A 20,241-nucleotide genomic window follows, 5' to 3' on the forward strand; every position below is an offset into this window, starting at 1 on the left:
GTGGTGGAGGTGGGTGGTGGTGGCGGGTGGTGGTGGTTGGGTGGTGATGGTGGTAGATGGTGATGGTGACGGTGGGTGGTGGTGTTGGTGGGTGGGGGGTAGTGATGGGTGGTGGGTAGTGATGGGTGGTGGGTGGTGGTGGTGGGTAGTGATGGGTGGTGGTGGTGGTAGGTAGTAGTTGTGGGTGATAGTGGCGGGTGGTGGTGGTGGTGACAGGTGGTGGTGGTTGGGTGGTGATGGTGGTGGCGAGTGGTGGTTGGTGGTGATTGGTTGTGGTGGTGGTGGAGGGTGGTGGGTGGTGGTGGATGGTGGATGTGGGTGGTGGTTGGTGGTGGGTGTGGGTGATCGGTGGTAGGTAGTGATGGTGGGTGGTGAGTGGTGTTAGTTAGTGAGTTTTTTATTTGTTTGTAACTATTTTTTGATTTATATGAATATTATTTTATAATTTTAATTAAAAAAATTGTGTGGTACAAATTTATTTTCAAATGTTTATTAGCTAATAAGTTAACATATGAAAAAATGACTTATTAACAGGTTTTCACTATAACAAACTATTTTTATTTAAATATTTTTTTAGTTTATAAAACCACTAATAAATTAATAGTTCTAAGCTAAACCAAATACCCCTAAAATCCACTATATGTTTATGTACATGTGGGCCCCCAAAATCTATGTGTTTATATACTTGTGGGCTAGATCCTGGACTTATCTTTTGTTTTTCCAAGTCTACGAAAATGGGACCACAAGTCGACAAAATATATCAACCAAAATTTCATGCACACCAATTACATCTTAATATTCTATATGGGATTAAATTGCTTAGCTATTTCAATAGCAAGTGTTAGATGGACGATGGATGCAAAGATTATTAGATTTTATATAAAACGCAACGCCAACTTTCTATTATTCTATAATAGAAATACTTTTTGGCAAACATCGATATAATTATTCAACCACTAATTTATTATAATAAAAGAAGGTGATAATGAATGGTGGTATATTTTTTAATTTTTACTAGATTTATTTCGTTTATAGTTATCCCTTCAACTTATTTAAATTGTACACATTCAGTCTTTAGGATCGGCTACTCTAGGTAAACCGGACAAATAACTTAATAGAATAATATATTTCTCACTTTGTACACATTTAGTCCTTAATATTTTCTTGTTGCAAAATAAGTTATTGTAGTTTTTGTACATATTCCGTACTTAATCCCTTACGACCTAACGGCCAAAACTTAGATCCGGACCCTTAGAAACATCCTAAGTCATAAAGTTTCAAACTTTATGCTTTTGCATGTAAGGATGGGGCCCACAACACGAATCAAGTCCATAAACACACTTAGATGGTTCCTGACACTTGCATGGTTGAGGCTTAACCATCAAGATCCAATTTTTATGAATCAAAGCACCTCCAAGAGCTGAAAAGCACATCTCATATGATCTGAAGTTCCTAAACTCCAAGAATCCAAACTATGGAACCAAAAGATGACACTTTCCACCCTAAAACTAGATCTAAGCATGTAATGGTCAAGGTTTAAGCTTTATACCTTCAATAGGTCAGAAATGATGCCAAACTTGTAGATCTTCAAGCTCCTCCCACGTCCTTGCTTCTTCTCAAGCTTCATTCTTCTCCAAAGGCTCTAAAAAACACCAAAATCACTCAAGAAGCTCACAAATGCACTAGGGTGCCTTAGGGTTTGAGGTTTACACTTCAAGGGCAATAGAGGCTGAATAGGCAAGGGACTTGGGGGACTTAAGGTCCTTAAATTGGGTGCAAACCCTAAAAACAAGGGTTTGTTCCAGACGTTAGTACGCCATGCGTACTCCACGTACACCCAACATACATGGTCGAGGTCCGCGACCAAAATGTGGCTAGTACGCTAAGCGTACTCTATGAGTACGCCCCACGTAGTAACCAAGGGACTAAAATGAAAGGGATTTTTACATTAGGGGCTTAAAGGGAACTTACCAAAACTTGGGTGCTACACTCTCAAGATCAGAAACCCTAACCCTACTAGCCTACTGATCCATGCATGGATTATGAAAGCCCAAAAGGTGATGGATTATTGATTACTAGTGGGCTAGAAGGTGGCTTGGGCTCAATGGTTGGGTTATGCATGGTAACCCACAAATTGAATTAGGGTTGCATGAAGGCTAGGGCAACATTTTTAAGGATTCATAAGTGCTAAAAACGTTACTTTTTGCTTCATAAAGCCTCCTAGCCGTTTTTATCACTCTTTGGTGGATTATGGTTGCACTTGGCTCCTTAATGCTTCATATGGCTCCTTAATGAAGCATAGACGTTTTTTTTTCATTCTCAAGTGTCTTGGACGTTTTTTTTGTGTTATTTCAAGAGTTTCCTTAAATTTCATTTACTAGTTTTAATGAATAATTGGTTGGTTGGCTTGTAACCACCAAGTTTGTAATAAAGGCTTCATATAAAGCCAAGTTTATGCATGGGAAAGATAAGGCACAAATTTTAATAAAAGAACCCTTATTTTCACTTTGAATTATTGTCATAGTTCACAAATTATCATCTTTTGGACGTGATCCTTGAGTTGATCGAATTCAAACTAATAGGTCTTAGTTTGTCTTCAGATTTACAAGCTATAGGTCTAGTTTGTTTATCAAATCTATCCTTTTCATTCCATATATTTGTGGTTGTTATTCTAGCTTAATTTACCTAAACACTACCCCACTCACTAAATCAAGCCCATACACGCATCATAAGTGGTATCAGAGCGTATAATGGATTTTGATGATCCGGAGTTCCTACAAAATCTTCGTGAAGCATTAAGAAACATCCAAGAAGGTGGAAATCGAAGGCAACCCCGCCGTGGTGAACATAGGGTTGTGGAAGAATTCAAGGTGTCTGACTTGCCTGAATTTGTTGGTGGAACTGATCCTGAACGCTACTTGGAGTGGGAAAGGAAGATTGAAAGAATGTTCGAGTTCAAAGAAGTGGATGACAAAAAAAGCTGCAAGTATGCCATTCTCAAGCTAAGTGGTGGTGCTTCATTGTGGTTTGAAGGGCTTAAGGCCAAGAGAACCCGTGAAGGCAAAGAAAAAATTTGTTCTTGGCTTTCTCTAAAACGAAAGCTAAGAAAGAGATATGTTCCTTCTACTCATAGAATTGCCACTTACAAGAAGATTGCTGATTTGAGGCAAGGAAAAATGAGTGTTGGAGAATACATTGATGAATTTGAGAAGTTGTCCTTGATGGGGGATATTGAAGAAATTAAAGAACAAAAAATGACTCGTTTTCTAAAAGGGTTGAACTACAACATTGCCAATGTTGTGGAGTTGTATCCTTATGCTGATTTTGGAACTCTTTGTGGTTTGTGTTTGAAGTTGGAGGGGCAAGCCAAAGCACGTTTTGGTGGGAGTTCAAGTTCAAGTCTTGAAAGTCCTAAGTCAAAGTCGTGGTCCAAGCCCGAGGCTAGCAATAGACAAAATTCTGTTTCTACTCCTTCTGGTTCTAGTAGTGTTCCCGTTGCTCCTAAACTTACTAGTGGTACCAAAGAAACTAGTTTGGCGAAAATTAGATGTTTCAAGTGTCAAGGTTTTGGTCATTACCAAAATGCTTGTCCAAACAAAAGGGTTGTGACTTTAAGGGAGGCCATTGAATGTCGTGAAGAGTTGGAGGAAGAAGAGAGGTTGGCAGGTATTTTTCATGATATACAAAAAGAAGAGGAAGAAGAGGAGGAGGTAGAGTATGAAGCACCGGTGTATGATACAGTTTTGGTGCTTAGAACCCTTAAAACTCAAGGGGTTCAAACTGTGGCTGATATGGATCAACGAGACCAATTGTTTCACACCAAATGTTTGGTTAGAGACAAGTGGTGTAGTTTGATTATTGATGGTGGAAGTTGTACTAATGTTGCTTCTAATGAAATGGTGACCAAATTGGGGTTGTCTACTACAAACCATCCAAAACCATATGTTCTTCATTGGTTGGATGATGGAAGCAAAATAAAGGTGACAAAACAGGTTAGAGTTGGTCTAACTATGGGGTCTTATGAAGATGAAGTGTTGTGTGATGTTATTCCTATGGATGCATGTCATATTTTGTTGGGGCGTCCTTGGCAATTTGATAGGGACGTGTTACATAGAGGGAGGAGCAATGAATATGAGTTGAAACACAATAATAAAAAAATTGTGTTAAAACCCATGTCCCCAACGGCGATAAGGTCCATGAATTCTAAACAAGTAAAAAAACCTAATCTTTCTGTGTTTGCTAGTGAAAGGGAGGTGGAGCAAGTTCTTGACAAAGGTGATGTGATTTACATGCTTGTGGCCAAAGAGCATGCAAAGATGGAGAAGATCATGCATGGAGAAAACGCTATTGCTGATTTGCTTTTGGAGTTTCAAGATGTGTTTCCAAGCGAATTACCACCGGGTTTGCCTCCAATCCGTGGTATTGAACACCAAATTGACCTTATTCCGGGTGCTCCTTTGCCTAATAAAGCTGCCTATAGATGTAATCCGGAGGTGACAAAAGAGTTGCAAAAACAAATTGATGAACTCATGAAAATGGGTTATGTTCGTGAAAGCCTAAGTCCTTGTGCTGTTCCAGTTTTGTTGGTTCCAAAAAAAGATGGTTCTTGGAGGATGTGCGTTGATAGTAGGGCTGTTAATAACATCACCATAAAATACCGATTTCCTATTCCTAGAGTTGATGGTTTGCTAGACGAGTTGCATGGTTCTATTGTGTTCTCAAAAATTGATTTGAGAAGTGGTTACCATCAAATTCGTATGCGTGAAGGGGATGAATGGAAAACAGCCTTTAAAACTAAACATGGCTTGTATGAATGGACCGTGATGCCTTTTGGTCTAACTAATGCACCTAGCACTTTCATGCAACTAATGAATGAAGTGCTAAAATCTTTTTTGGGCAGGTTTGTGGTGGTGTACCTTGATGATATCTTGGTATATAGCAAGAGCTTGGAGGATCATTTGGTGCACTTAAAACAGGTTTTCGAGATGCTTAGAGCTCAAAAACTCTATGGGAAGCAAGAAAAATGTTCGTTTTTGGTGGAAGAAGTGGCATTTTTGGGTTTTGTGGTGTCAAGAAATGGCGTGTCCGTGGACCCATCCAAAACTGAAGCAATCAAGTCATGGCCTATTCCTACTAGCATTTCTGAAGTTAGATCATTTCATGGTCTTGCTTCTTTCTATAGAAGATTTGTTCGTGATTTTAGCACCATTGCAAGTCCCATAACAGGTTGTTTGAAGAAAGGAGTCTTTGCATGGGGAAAAGAAGCTCAAAAGGCGTTTGAGAAACTCAAGGCATTGTTGTGTGATGCTCCTATTTTGGCTCTTCCAGATTTTTCTCAACCATTTGAAGTGGAGTGTGATGCAAGTGGAGTTGGTATTGGGGCTGTTTTGATCCAATCCAAACGTCCTATTGCTTATTTTTATGAAAAGTTGGGTGGTGCTCGTTTGAATTATTGCACTTATGATAAGGAGTTTTATGCTATTGTTCGTGCTTTAGATCATTGGAGTCATTATTTGCGTGCAAATCATTTTATTTTGCATTCTGATCATGAATCCTTGAAGTACATCAATGGGCAACAAAAGTTGAGCACAAGACATGCAAAGTGGGTGGAGTTCTTGCAATCCTTTCATTTTTCATGCAAATACAAGGATGGAAAAAGCAATGTAGTGGCTGATGCACTCTCGAGGCGTTACTCATTGTTGGTGACTTTGGATGTTCGTTTCTTGGGATTTGAAACTATAAAGGACCATTATCAATCTGATATGGACTTTGCAGATATGTTTTTGAAATGTGCAGGTGGTCCTAATGGTGAATTTGTGATTCAAGATGGCTTTCTATTTAAAGGCAATCGCCTTTGTGTCCCAAAACATGTAATACGGGAGTTGCTGATTCGTGAAGCTCATGGCGGTGGTTTGGCTGGTCATTTTGGCATTACCAAAACTTTGGAGATGCTTAAAGAACATTTCTTTTGGCCAAAAATGTTGGGGGATGTAACCAACATAGTGGGCAAGTGTGTTACATGTCACATGGCGAAAACAACTTTCAAGCATGGTGTTTACACTCCTTTGCCGGTTCCTATTTGTCCTTGGGAAGATGTGTCCATGGATTTCATTATGGCTTTGCCTAGAACTCAAAGGGGGAAGGATTCCATTATGGTGGTGGTGGATAGGTTTTCAAAAATGGCTCACTTTGTGCCATGTCATAAAACCAATGATGCATCTAATGTGGCTGATTTGTACTTTAAAGAGGTGGTTCGTTTGCATGGTATTCCTAAAACAATTGTTTCTGATAGGGATTCCAAGTTTCTAAGTTACTTTTGGAACACTTTATGGAGGAAAGTGGGTACTAAGTTACTTTTTAGTACATCCCATCATCCACAAACGGATGGACAAACGGAGGTGACTAATAGAACTTTGGGTACTTTGTTGAGAGGGTTGGTTAGCAAAACTCAAAAAGATTGGGACATCAAACTTGCACATGCTGAATTTGCCTATAATCGTTCTCCTACTTATGCAACAGGTCATTCTCCTTTTGAAGTAGTGTATGGTGTGAATCCTTACATGCCTTTGGATTTGATTCCATTGCCAAAGGATGAATTGGTTCACAAGGATGCTAATGACAAGTTGAAGGCCATGATGAAACTACACCAACAAGTTCGTGAGAAGATTGAAACGGTGAATGAGTTGTACAAACAGAAGTCAAACAAGCATAGGAAACCACGTGTCTTTCAAGATGGTGACTTGGTGTGGGTGCATATGAGGAAAGAACGTTTTCCTAACAAAAGGAAAAACAAGTTAATGCCAAGAGCCGAAGGTCCTTATAAAGTGGTGTCACGTGTCAATGATAATGCTTATAAGGTAGATTTGGGAGGAGACCATGGAGTGCATGCTACCTTTAATGTGGGAGATCTTTCACCTTATCTTGATGATGATGGACTTGATGAATTGAGGTCAATTCCTTTCAAAGGGGGAGGGGATGATCCATGCATGGATTATGAAAGCCCAAAAGGTGATGGATTAGTGATTACTAGTGGGCTAGAAGGTGGCTTGGGCTCAATGGTTGGGTTATGCATGGTAACCCACAAATTGAATTAGGGTTGCATGAAGGCTAGGGCAACATTTTTAAGGATTCATAAGTGCTAAAAACGTTACTTTTTGCTTCATAAAGCCTCCTAGCCGTTTTTATCACTCTTTGGTGGATTATGGTTGCACTTTAATGCTTCTTATGGCTCCTTAATGCTTCATATGGCTCCTTAATGAAGCATAGACGTTTTTTTTTCATTCTCAAGTGTCTTGGACGTATTTTTTTGTGTTATTTCAAGAGTTTCCTTAAATTTCATTTACTAGTTTTAATGAATAATTGGTTGGTTGGCTTGTAACCACCAAGTTTGTAATAAAGGCTTCATATAAAGCCAAGTTTATGCATGGGAAAGATAAGGCACGAATTTTAATAAAAGAACCCTTATTTTCACTTTGAATTATTGTCATAGTTCACAAATTATCATCTTTTGGACGTGATCCTTGAGTTGATCGAATTCAAACTAATAGGTCTTAGTTTGTCTTCAGATTTACAAGCTATAGGTCTAGTTTGTTTATCAAATCTATCCTTTTCATTCCATATATTTGTGGTTGTTATTCTAGCTTAATTTACCTAAACACTACCCCACTCACTAAATCAAGCCCATACACGCATCACCTACATTGCATTTGTGAGCTTATTCTTGGTGTTTTTAGTGATATTTAAAGGAGAAGGAAGACCTTGGTGTGGTAGTTACCTTGCAAGCATCATCTACATCAGCTAACACATCTTCTGGACCTTGGTGAGTGTCCAACACCCAACCTTTTCCTTGCTAAGTTGCTAGATCTTTAGATTGGTCCCTTTTCTTCAAGTCTTGATGGTTTTGAGTGGTGATGTCTCATAAAGTTTGCAACTTTATGAATCTCCAGGCCATTTGGAGTATTTGGTGCTTTGGATATAAATTAGAAGCAAGTTTTGGTGCCATGAATGGATTTTTGGCCATTAATCCTCATTTTGACCCAATAGGAGTTCAAGACATGCATTGGACATGCATGTATGAAAAGCATGGATTTTTATGTTAGTAATGGTCCTAGAAACCTTTATGGAATTGTTAGAAAAGAGGTCTTCAAGCTTAAGTGCTTATTGATTAAGCCAAGTTATGTTTTTGCCCTTTTTGGACCTAGGAGTTGAGATCTTTATCTCTTGAAGAGTCTTATGGGATAAAGTTAGAAACTTCATCCATTTAGTCCATAGAATGGATTAGATCTAAGCTTTGGAGCCCTTAAAATTGAAGTCGACTTAACCCATTAAGCTGTTAGGAACCTAATGCCCACGCCTGGAGACTGGGCTAGAGCTCATCTGTTTTGTCGTTTCGTTGCCACGACGTGGCCAAGGATGGCCACAACTTGATGACCAGCTGGAGGTTGATTTTTGACTTTTGATTGTTGACCGTTGACTTTGACTAAGTTTGACTTTAGGTCGATTGCGGGGTATTTTGAGTAGTAGATTAGGGCTTCATCCATGTGTGTTGTACACGTGACCCGTAGAGCCAGCGTTTGGAGCAGTGGTCAGTTCAACTATCGTTCAGATTGTAAGGCGAGTTTTCCTCACTGTACTCGTGGGTCGAAGGCACCAATGCCGACCTACTAGGTTATATGATGTATCATGGTATATAGGATGTTGCTATGTCGTAGTGTTTTGTTAGATTGGTAGATCTGCATGATTATCTGTTTGCTGGTTATATGTTTATCTGTTGCATATGTCGACATAGTATGGTTGGGTTGAGGCAATACTTCTTTGTGCGGGAGCCAACAAATGAGGGAGCAATCCAAACATATGTTGAAGTCCAGGAAGGCAAAACAGACTTATGTTGTGGGCCCGGGAGCAATCCAAACATGAGCTATGGGCCGGGAGGGCAATCCAGACTTATGATGTGGGCTTAGGGGTAATCCAATCTGATGGATGTGGACCCAGTATGCATGCTATTATATGTTTGTGTGGTGGTACTTTGGGGGAACTCACTAACCTTTGGCTTACATATTGATTTTATGGTTTCAGGTACGTCAGAGGACAGGGGAAATACAAAGACGTGATTGTGCACATCGTCCTGGATATTTCTTTGACTTATGATTTTGGGATACTCTGATTCATACTTATGGTTTTGGAAACTATGTTTTGTGTGAATTATGGACTTTGAGATGGTTTTAAAAATAAAAATTTTGTCATGATTTTTGGGATGTTACAAGTTGGTATCATAGCCCTGATTTAAGAGAATTGGTTGAACACTTGTGTGATTCCAGACTCAAAATAAGGATCTGCAAAATGTTTTTCAAAATTTAACCATAAGAGAACCAACAGGAAGGATGTGATGTGTACAATCAGTTGGATCCAAGAAAAGTGATTCCCAAGTTACCTATACTTGTATTGCGTATTGATGATATGATAGAGTTGCATGCTAGTTGCAGGCTAGGGATGTTCAAGAATTGCATGATATAATTTCATGATTTATGATGCCTGCTAGCCTAGGATAATTTCTTGTTATGCTATATGGAAGTGATATTATGACTGTGGTTGCTTAGTGTATGCATCATAGTTGTACATAACTAAGATTTTATAGCCTGAGAATGTTTGATTTAGCCTCGTTTCCTATTCCTATTCTGGTTGTGGGCTTAGGGTAGAATCGAGTATTCGATTGTCTATCGAATCCAGTGTTATGTATGATTAGCATACACAAGCGGCTACAGGGTTAGCAGAAGTTTCATGAGTGAGTATGGGTTGTAAAAGCCAGAAAGTAAGGAATTGTTAGTTACTTTTGAGAGTGTAGATATAAGACGTATGTGTATCCTAGATGCTTGGGCTACTGTTCAGGAATTATGTGTGAGGATCTGCCTGATTTTTATGATGTCCTATTGTCAGTCGGTTTCACTGTTGGAATGTTGCTTGCTTTGTGCTTTGTAGGACTCATATTGATGTGAGTTACCTATTAAATAAATATGTTAAGTTACATGCTACAAAGGTTAAATAATTTTAGAATGATTGATTCGGCTCTATTGTGCAACTCTCGTCTGAGTCTAACCGTTGTAGGGTTGGGTCTTTTAGTCAAAAGATTATTTAAGTTTTGTTGCATGCAATTGTATTCATGAAGTAGTTTGCTGACATTAATTGGAGTCTTTCAAAAGTTGGTGGCAGGGTGAGATGGGGATCCTAGGAGAGCCTTGGGAGTGCTTTAGTGTGGGTAGTATGTTGTTTGGTGGATATTGGGAGTATTATTACGAGTTGGTGACTCAATGGACTCGGGATGATTCTTGAGAAAAGTATGGATAGATGTGGAAGGTAGTATTGGGCCCGTACTACTAGAAGCACAAGATCCGTACTCGAATCAGGGAAAGTCACGGAGATTCTAGGAAGCCTGTAGAATGAAGATTCTTTGGGTATGTTATGATTATTGTTTGGTTGCTTTTCAGGATGGTGATGAGTACTCGTAGATGAGGTTCTGGTTCTGGTTCAAGTGCAGGCTTTGGTGCCGAGCCGATTGATGAGAGGATTCACGATTTCGTATCGTTTAAGATCACTCGCGGTATTTTGTGTGCGACTCCTGAAAATACTTCATACTTTTATCAGCATACTCGTTTTTTTAGATTTTGAGTCTTTTGCATTTTCTAGTCTTCTTTTCAGAAGCTTCTCTCTTCTCTTCTGGTTTTCTTCTTTTCACATTCTCCTTAGCATTCACGATCTCCTTTTCTTTTTCCAAAAACTTTTTTCTTTCTGTTTTTTCTTTGATTTTTCCTTAGAAGAAATCTTCTTCTCCTCCTCCCCAAGCTTAGCTTTTTCTGTCAACTTCTTTTCAATAGCCACTTTCTCCTCTTCTTCCCCAAGCTTACTATAACAACCCGATATTTCAGGTCAATGTAATAGTCTAAGTCAAATTGTAACTTATTTTGAAATAATAGGAATAGAAATTAATTGAGATGAAAAGTAGCGTAAAAAATGAAGTATTAAATAATCTTGATTGGGATAAATAAAGTGGTAGAGATTGAAACAAGGTTTCCAAAAATATAAAGAACACTGAAATCCGAGTTATAACGAAGAAGTTATGACCAATCAAAGATCCGCGACAAAACCGACAAAACACTATTAAGCGTAAAAAGTGAGTTTTCGATAAAATACTTTTTAGCCTTAACTATCTAAATGAAAGTTGTATTATACGTTAAACCGTGAATGTCCCTAAAAAGAACATCCAAATCTGACTTCATATGAAGAAGTTATGATTTTTCTAAGATTCGATATAGCATTACACATACAGAAATTCGAAATAAAGATCGAGCGATATTTAGCCGACACAACCTAAACAAGAAATAATGTCTCTTCAATAGTAGTACAACGGTAAAAAGACAGACGAAAACGGACATCGGATGAAGAAGTTATGAATTTTTAACGTATTTTCCTGTCCCGGTTTGTTAAAAATAATAATATTAAAAATAAAGTCAAAATTTGCCGACAAGGTCTAAACAAAAGTTGTAGAGTATAATCCCGCCTACGCGTGCATATAAAGAACGTCGAAAACGGAGCTAGTATGCGAAAGTTATGGATTTTTGAAAATCTGGGCACAATTTCCGAAAAATTTCGCATATTCAAGGATAAGAAGCGGCCACGTCACCCGCTCCTCGCAGGCATCCCGTGTCCGACGCGTGTCGCAGCTCCTCGCATCCGAAGACGCAGCCCAACGGAAGTCCGACGCGTGTAGCGTCCGAAGCCTGCTGTCCGACACATAGCCTTCCCCCTCGCCACCTGTCCGAACACGTGCCCTCTTCTCCTTCCTTCGGTCTGAGGCTTCGGCCTTATAAATACATGGGAGATTACCCGGTTCCTTCACCATTTTTAGCCCACTTTCTCATAATTTTCACAATTTTCACCTCCACAAACCTCCTTACAACCCCCCGAAGCCCCAGTATCATATCCAACACCCGCAGAACATCCCGAGGCGCCAGAAGTCCGCAAGAAAAGAGTCTTTCGGTTTCTAAACCCGACCCTTGCAAAGCCCGGTTTTCAACAATAAAGCCTTTTTCTAGCAACGAAGTGCTACACAATTCACTACATATCAAGTGAGTTCATACCCTACACTTTTTATAACTTTTTATAGTTTTTAAAGGGGAAAATACAAGAAAAACACTAGGATACTAGTGTTTAAAAATAAATCGTTCTTTATGTTTTCTTTCAGTTTATATAACTTTTACATGAAAACATATACATATGGAACATCTTATGACACAACGATTGTCAATTTAATTGAAACATATATAGTAAACTATAATAGATATAGTTTAGGCTGCATTCTCATTATATTTTACTCTTTCAGGACAAATAAAATAGTTATATAAAAATATGATTATTTTTATATGTTATAAACATTACGAAAAGAGTAACAACTTTATATATGAATATTATCATATACAAATATGTATTTCGTTGGGAAATTGTGAGTCATTCGTCTTCATTGTACCTATCAAGGTATAACAGCAAGTCCTGTATTATAACCCGAATCTCCTTCCGGAGAGCTAGATACTTGTGTATAGATCTATACGGGATTGATGACCCCGCACCCTGACTGTTAGCTACAGTCTCTGGGGTGACAAATATCGGACAGTACGACGCCAGAAGAACGTCGAGGCAGGCAAATCATTTGTTAGTACGGTTATGAAAACTCACATAGGGAAAACGAATACACGTTATTTTTACATATAACACATCTCTTCAAATAGTTTTGTTTTCGAATAAAACTACATATCATTAATTTAATTATGGTGAATTACTTGTACATGTTTTAGTCTTGGATAAAACTAAGACTACTATTTACAACTCATTTTTATGGAAAATATAAGATTTTCCTGGATAAATACGATTTCTTACAAACAAACAGCTTATAACTCAATTTTATAGAAAATATCAGATTTCCTGGAAGCAAATGTGATTTCATCTCTTTGAATGGTATTTATTTTCATAAAAATACTTATGAACTCACCAACTTAAACGTTGACACTTTTTCTCAAATAACTTGTTTTCTCAGGAAACCGGTAAATCAGGTACACCCTCAAGTTTTTGAGAAGATGGAGCATTGAGACTCATGTCTTTTAAGTTTTGTATATATATATATATATATATATATATATATATATATATATATATATATATATATGTATATATATATATATATATATATATATATATATATATATATATATTGGTGTCAATATATAATGTTTTCAACACATATATAAAAACTTATACTCTATCAAATGCGTGGTTGTTGTACTTTGATTACTATTATGCAATTGTTGTGATACTTTACATGACGTCCTCCACCTCCGAATGTTTCTGCCGTCAGGTTTGGGGGTGTGACAGATTGGTATCAGAACATTGTTTATAGTGAACTAAGTGTATCAACCCATAAAAGATATACAACTATAAATACGATGAGACTAAAACACTCTGACCAAGAGTTATTCTTTTAGAATATAACAATATAAAAGTATACATATATATATATATATATATATATATATATATATATATATATATATAAATTAGAACAAGTATCACAAAGAGAACAAAACAAAAGTTTTTAGATGTTGGACACTACAGTCAAACCTAGACAATTATGTAATCATATCTGGGATAAATATAGCCTGATCAACTATATTTATTTGAGATATGACCAACATGTGTTTGGGAGTGGTTAAGGTGTTACAACAAGTTTAAAACTTACCAACCCTATATACAAAGGATCTCTAGAAACAAAAATACAATTAAAATACTATAGGAGTCTTTTAGGCACTATAAAACTAAAAGACCCTTACTGGTAGATCTAATTACGTGATTATAGGAGAACCCGGTAAGAATCGTTATAAAAATCTCAATAGAGATACTTTTAATAATTTCATAGATTCTTTTTACACCCCTATTCTCACACAAACGATATATCTAGACATTATGACTCCACTACGACAGCCAACAGAGGAGTCAAGAAAGAAGCATAAGGAGTTCATCAGAAGGATTCTGAGAAGGAATCAGATGAAAAGTAAGGAGTTGGAGAAAGTTCGTTAAGGACCCTTACCTTATCAGGAAGAGACATGCAAGATCCACTCGGACATTGGGTTCAAACTCTCTAACATGAAATAATGGGAATCAGTGTTAACACCCGAAGCATGATGGAGCGAAGATTCAATATACCTATAGAAAAATAAGAACACCATATGAATACCATGCCTACAAATAGATCAAGAAAACAATACGAATCAACTACATCCTTTAAAAAAATAAAAAAATAAATAAAAAGCCACCATAGGGTAACAAATCTTTACAGCTGAAACTAAGGCAATCACAACAGAACAGAGAACAGAGGAAACCACTCACGAGAAGTGCGAAGTGACAGAGCACCCTATGCGTCACACTAATATCTAATAAGCCAATATAACCTAGTTAGTTAGTGATTACACTACTCACATTATGTGTTAGGATTATCGCCTCTTTAATCGCAACTAGTAAAAGTAAATCAAGCGAGTTATGCCATTTCAAAACTTATAAAAAAACCTGAGCCAACTTAAGGTTTTAACCAATCAACGATCCGCGACAAAACCGGCAAAACACTGTTAAGCGTAAAAAGTGAGTTTTCGATAAAATACTTTTCAGCCTTAACTATCTAAATGAAAGTTGTAGAATACATTAAACCGTGAATGTCCATTAAAAGAACGTCAAAATCTGACTTCGTATGAAGAAGTTATGATTTTTCTAAGATTTGATATAGCAGTACACAGCCATAAATTCGAAATAAAGATCGAACGATATTTAGCCGACACAACCTAAACAAGAATTGAAGGTCACATCAATAGTAATACAACGGTAAAAAGACAGACGAAAACGGACATCGGATGAGGAAGTTATGAATTTTTAACGGATTTTCCTCTCCCGGTCTGTGAAAAATAATAATATTAAAAATAAATTCAAAATTTGCCGACAAAGTCTAAACGAAAGTTGTAGAGTATAATCCCGCCCACGCGTGCATATAAAGAACATCGAAAACGGAGCTCGTATGCTAAAGTTATGGATTTTTGAAAATCTGGGCACAATTTCCGAAAAATTTCACATATTCAAGGATAAGAAGCGGCCACGTCACCCGCTCCTTGCAGGCATCCTGTGTCCGACGCGTGTCGCAGCTCCTCGCATCCGAAGACGCGGCCCAACGGAAGTCCGACGCGTGTAGCGTCCGAAGCCTGCTGTCCGACACATAGCCTTCCCCCTCGCCACCTGTCCGAACACGTGCCCTCTTCTCCTTCCTTCGGTCTGAGGCTTCGGCCTTATAAATACATGCGAGATTACCCGGTTCCTTCACCATTTTTAGCCCACTTTCTCATAATTTTCACACTTTTCACCTCCACAAACCTCCTTACAACCCCCGAAGCCCCAGTATCATATCCAACACCCGCAGAACATCCCGAGGCGCCAGAAGTCCGCAAGAAAAGAGTCTTTCGGTTTCTAAACCCGACCCTTGCAAAGCCCGGTTTTCAACAATAAAGCCTTTTTCTAGCAACGAAGTGCTACACAATTCACTACATATCAAGTGAGTTCATACCCTACACTTTTTATAACTTTTTATAGTTTTTAAAGGGGAAAATACAAGAAAAACACTAGGATACTAGTGTTTAAAAATAAATCGTTCTTTATGTTTTCTTTCAGTTTATATAACTTTTACATGAAAACATATACATATGGAACATCTTATGACACAACGATTGTCAATTTAATTGAAACATATATAGTAAACTATAATAGATATAGTTTGTGCTGCATTCTCATTATATTTTACTCTTTCAGGACAAATAAAATAGTTATATAAAAATATGATTATTTTTATATGTTATAAACATTACGAAAAGAGTAACAACTTTATATATGAATATTATCATATACAAATATGTATTTCGTTGGGAAATTGTGAGTCATTCGTCTTCATTGTACCTATCAAGGTATAACAGCAAGTCCTGTATTATAACCCGAATCTCCTTCCGGAGAGCTAGATACTTGTGTATAGATCTATACGGGATTGATGACCCCGCACCCTGACTGTTAGCTACAGTCTCTGGGGTGACAAATATCGGACAGTACGACGCCTGAAGAACGTCGAGGCAGGCAAATCATTTGTTAGTACGGTTATGAAAACTCACATAGGGAAAACGAATACACGTTATTTTTACATATAACACATCTCTTCAAATAGTTTTGTTTTCGAATAAAACTACATATCATTAATTCAAGTATGGTGAATTACTTGTACATGTTTTAGTCTTGGATAAAATTAAAACTACTATTTACAACTCAGTTTTATGGAAAATATAGGATTTTCCTGGATAAATACGATTTCTTACAAACAAACAGCTTATAACTCAATTTTATAGAAAATATCGGATTTTCTGGAAACAAATGTGATTTCATCTCTTTGAATGGTATTTATCTTCACAAAAATACTTATGAACTCACCAACTTAAATGTTGACACTTTTTCTCAAATAACTTGTATTCTCAGGAAACCGGTAAATCAGGTACACCCTCAAGTTTTTGAGAAGATGGAGCATTGAGACTCATGTCTTTTAACTTTTGTATATATATATATATATATATATATATATATATATATATATATATATATATATATTGGTGTCAATATACAATGTTTTGAACACATATGTAAAAACTTATACTCTATCAAATGCATGGTTGTTGTACTTTGATTACTATTATGCAATTGTTGTGATACTTTACATGACGTCTTCCACCTCCGAATGTTTCCACCGTTCATGTTTGGGGGTGTGGCAGATTGGTATCAGAGCATTGTTTATAGTGAACTAAGTATATCAACCGATAAAAGATATACAACTATAAATACAATGAGACTAAAACATTCTGACCAAGAGTTATACATTTAAAATATAACAATATAAAAGTATACATACATATATATATATATATATATATATATATATATATATATATATATATATATATATATATATATATATATATATATATATATTAGAACAAGTATCAGAAAGAGAACAAAAAAAAAGTTTTTAGATGTTGGACACTACAGTCAAACCTAGACAATTATGTAATCATATCTGGGATAAATATAGCCTGATCAACTATATTTATTTGAGATATGACCAACATGTGTTTGGGAGTGGTTATGATGTTACAACAAGTCTAAAACTTACCAACCCTATATACAAAGGATCTCTAGAAACAAAAATACAATTAAAATACAATTAAAATACTATAGGAGTATTTTAGGCGCTATAAAACTAAATGACCCTTACTGGTAGATCTAATTACGTGATTATAGGAGAACCCGGTAAGAATCATTATAAAAATTTCAATAGAGATACTTTTAATAATTTCATAGAATCTTTTTACACCCCTATTCTCACACAAACGACAAATCTAGACATCATGACTCCACTACGACAGCCAATAGAGGAGTCAAGAAAGAAGCATAAGGAGTTCATCAGAAGGATTCTGAGAAGGAATCAGATGAAAAGTAAGGAGTTGGAGAAAGTTCGTTAAGGACCCTTACCTTATCAGGAAGAGACATGCAAGATCCACTCGGACATTGGGTTCAAACTCTCTAACATGAAATAATGGGAATCAGTGTTAACACCCGAAGCATGATGGAGCGAAGATTCAATATACCTACAGAAAAATAAGAACACCATATGAATACCATGCCTACAAATAGATCAAGAAAACAATACGAATCAACTACATCCTTTAAAAAAATAAAAAAATAAATAAAAAGCCACCATAGGGTAACAAATCTTTACAGCTGAAACTAAGGCAATCACAACAGAACAGAGAACAGAAGAAACCACTCACGAGAAGTGCGAAGTGACAGAGCACCCTATGCGTCACACTAATATCTAATAAGCCAATATAACCTAGTTAGTTAGTGATTACACTACTCACATTATGTGTTAGGATTATCACCTCTTTAATCGCAACTAGTAACAGTAAATCAAGTGAGTTATGCCATTTCAAAACTTATAAAAAAACCTGAGCCAAATTAAGGTTTTGACACCTACATTCCATTTTGATAAACTTAACCACTTGTACAATACCTATTTTTACTCTCTACCATAAAAACATCACAAAGATGTTGGTCGAAACATTTAAAACCATACAGAGGAACGCGAAATTTATATGTATAGATAGAATACAACAAGAAACGACCATCGTTACTTATGAACTTATTTCACACCTTGTAATAGAATCATGCCTTCACATGGAAGTAACCATCCTACCGACGCAACACCATTTCTACAAATAGACACCACAACTTTTCAAGCTACAGTTATAGCCGCTGTGGCAGCCGTCATGGCACAACTCAACTCCAACAACACAAGTGGACACGGAAACGATGCCAACAATGCTAATCGTAGTAACAACCAAGGGCACCAACGAGTGTCTGCCTACAAGAACACTTCAAAACCCAAATATAAGAGCATGAACCAAAAACCCTGGAACAAGAGAAGGAGCAGCTCGACTCAAGGAACCGTCAAAAGACAATCGATAATAACAGTCCATACCATCACTGACCCTACTACCTCAACACCGACAAACCCATATGCTGGAAAACTTCCAAACTGCAACAAGTGCAACTACCATCATAATTGAGTCTGTCGAGTGTTACATTGCAATAGGTGCAAAAAGAAAGGGCACACTGTCCATTTCTGTAGGACTCCAACCCAACACACCATCCCAATCACCAATACCGAAGTAAGGCGAATTTGCTATGCATGTGGTGAAATAGGACATTTCAAGAGAGATTGTCCAACAGAGAGGAAGAACAGAGAAACAGGAGGGGTTTAACAACAGAACATGGTGAAGCAACGAGGAATTCTTCTGGGATTTTTGGTACGTTTTCCACACAACAATAATTATGCGTCAAATTTTCAGAAAAGTTTTTGACAAATAAAATCAAAATCATAAACTGTCTTTGGAAGCTTAATTATACATGACCTGTATACACCAAGCGATTATAGAGAAACCTTGTAGAAATCGTATTATGAAATGTTTGCAGTTGTAATAACAAGGATAAAACTGGAAACATCAAAGATATATACATAGAATACACCCTCACTCTAAACAGTCACTCCTTCCAGATTGACTTAACACCTATTACTATAAGAAGTTCCAACGTCGCCATTAGACATAGATTGGCCTGGTCCTCACCATACCAATTGCGTGTGCTACGAAAATACCTCTCATCTTAACCAACCGACTAAGAAATCTTTTCAAATCTATAACGACAAACTCAATACAAACCTCTATAACATCTCTCACTTCAAAACTCAGAAATACCCACACAAGAGATACCATACCTTCCTAGACCACACAATAAATAAGAAATAAAAATGCGGAAAACATCAAGAATATTCATGAAGTTCGTAAACTTCATGAATTATTCCCAGTAGATCTTCCGGGAATACCACTAGTATAGTAAGTCAAGGTAGAATATCAAAAGCCCTCAGGTTTACTACAACAACCAGAAATACCTGAGTGGAAGTGGGAACGGATAACAATGGACTTCATAACCAAGTTGCCAAAGACAACGGGTAGACTTGATAAGCTAACTAGAACTTTCATCCGAGAGATAGTACGAGTGCACAGTGTACCTATATCTATTATCTTGGATAGAGATAGTAGATTCACCTCACGATTTTGGCAGTCACTGCAGAAGACTCTTGGAACTAAGCTGGACATGAGCACAGCTTATCATCCACAAACGAACGGACAGAGTGAGAGAACTATCCAAACACTAGAAGACATACTGAGAGCATGTATGGTCGAATTTGGTAGAGCATGGGATACCCATTTACCACTAGTCGAGTTCTCATATAATAACAATTAACATACTAGCATTAAAGTTTCTCCATTCGAAGCCCTCTATGGTCGCAAGTGCAGATCACCTCTGTGATGGCAAAAGTGGGTGATACACAACTGGCAAGAGGTCAAGTTCCAGACAACACTCTCACTGGTCCTGAAATCATCAGAGAAACGACCGAAAAGATTGTTCAAATTCGTGAACGTCTGAAAGCCTCTCGAGATCGACAAAAGAGCTACGATGACAAAAGACGAAAACCCTAAGAATTTCACGTTGGTGACCGTGTTCTATTAA

At 37.2% G+C, this 20,241-nt stretch overlaps 1 protein-coding gene across 1 annotated transcript; it reads left to right on the forward strand.

Annotated features, from left to right (window-relative positions):
• Window positions 1-2,750: 2,750 nt before the first annotated feature.
• On the forward strand, window positions 2,751-18,737 carry LOC145111638 (uncharacterized). The gene is made up of 4 exons (XM_079047900.1): window positions 2,751-4,515; window positions 4,594-6,160; window positions 6,521-6,949; window positions 18,332-18,737. Exons 1-4 carry the CDS (start codon window positions 2,751-2,753, stop codon window positions 18,735-18,737), a joined length of 4,167 nt encoding a protein of 1,388 aa, XP_078904026.1.
• The last annotated feature ends 1,504 nt before the right edge of the window (window positions 18,738-20,241 follow it).

This window comes from Lactuca virosa, chromosome 5 (assembly GCF_052849685.1).
Source record: "Lactuca virosa cultivar CGN04683 chromosome 5, Lactuca_virosa_CGN04683_v6, whole genome shotgun sequence".
In the NCBI taxonomy this organism is placed as follows: domain Eukaryota; kingdom Viridiplantae; phylum Streptophyta; class Magnoliopsida; order Asterales; family Asteraceae; genus Lactuca; species Lactuca virosa.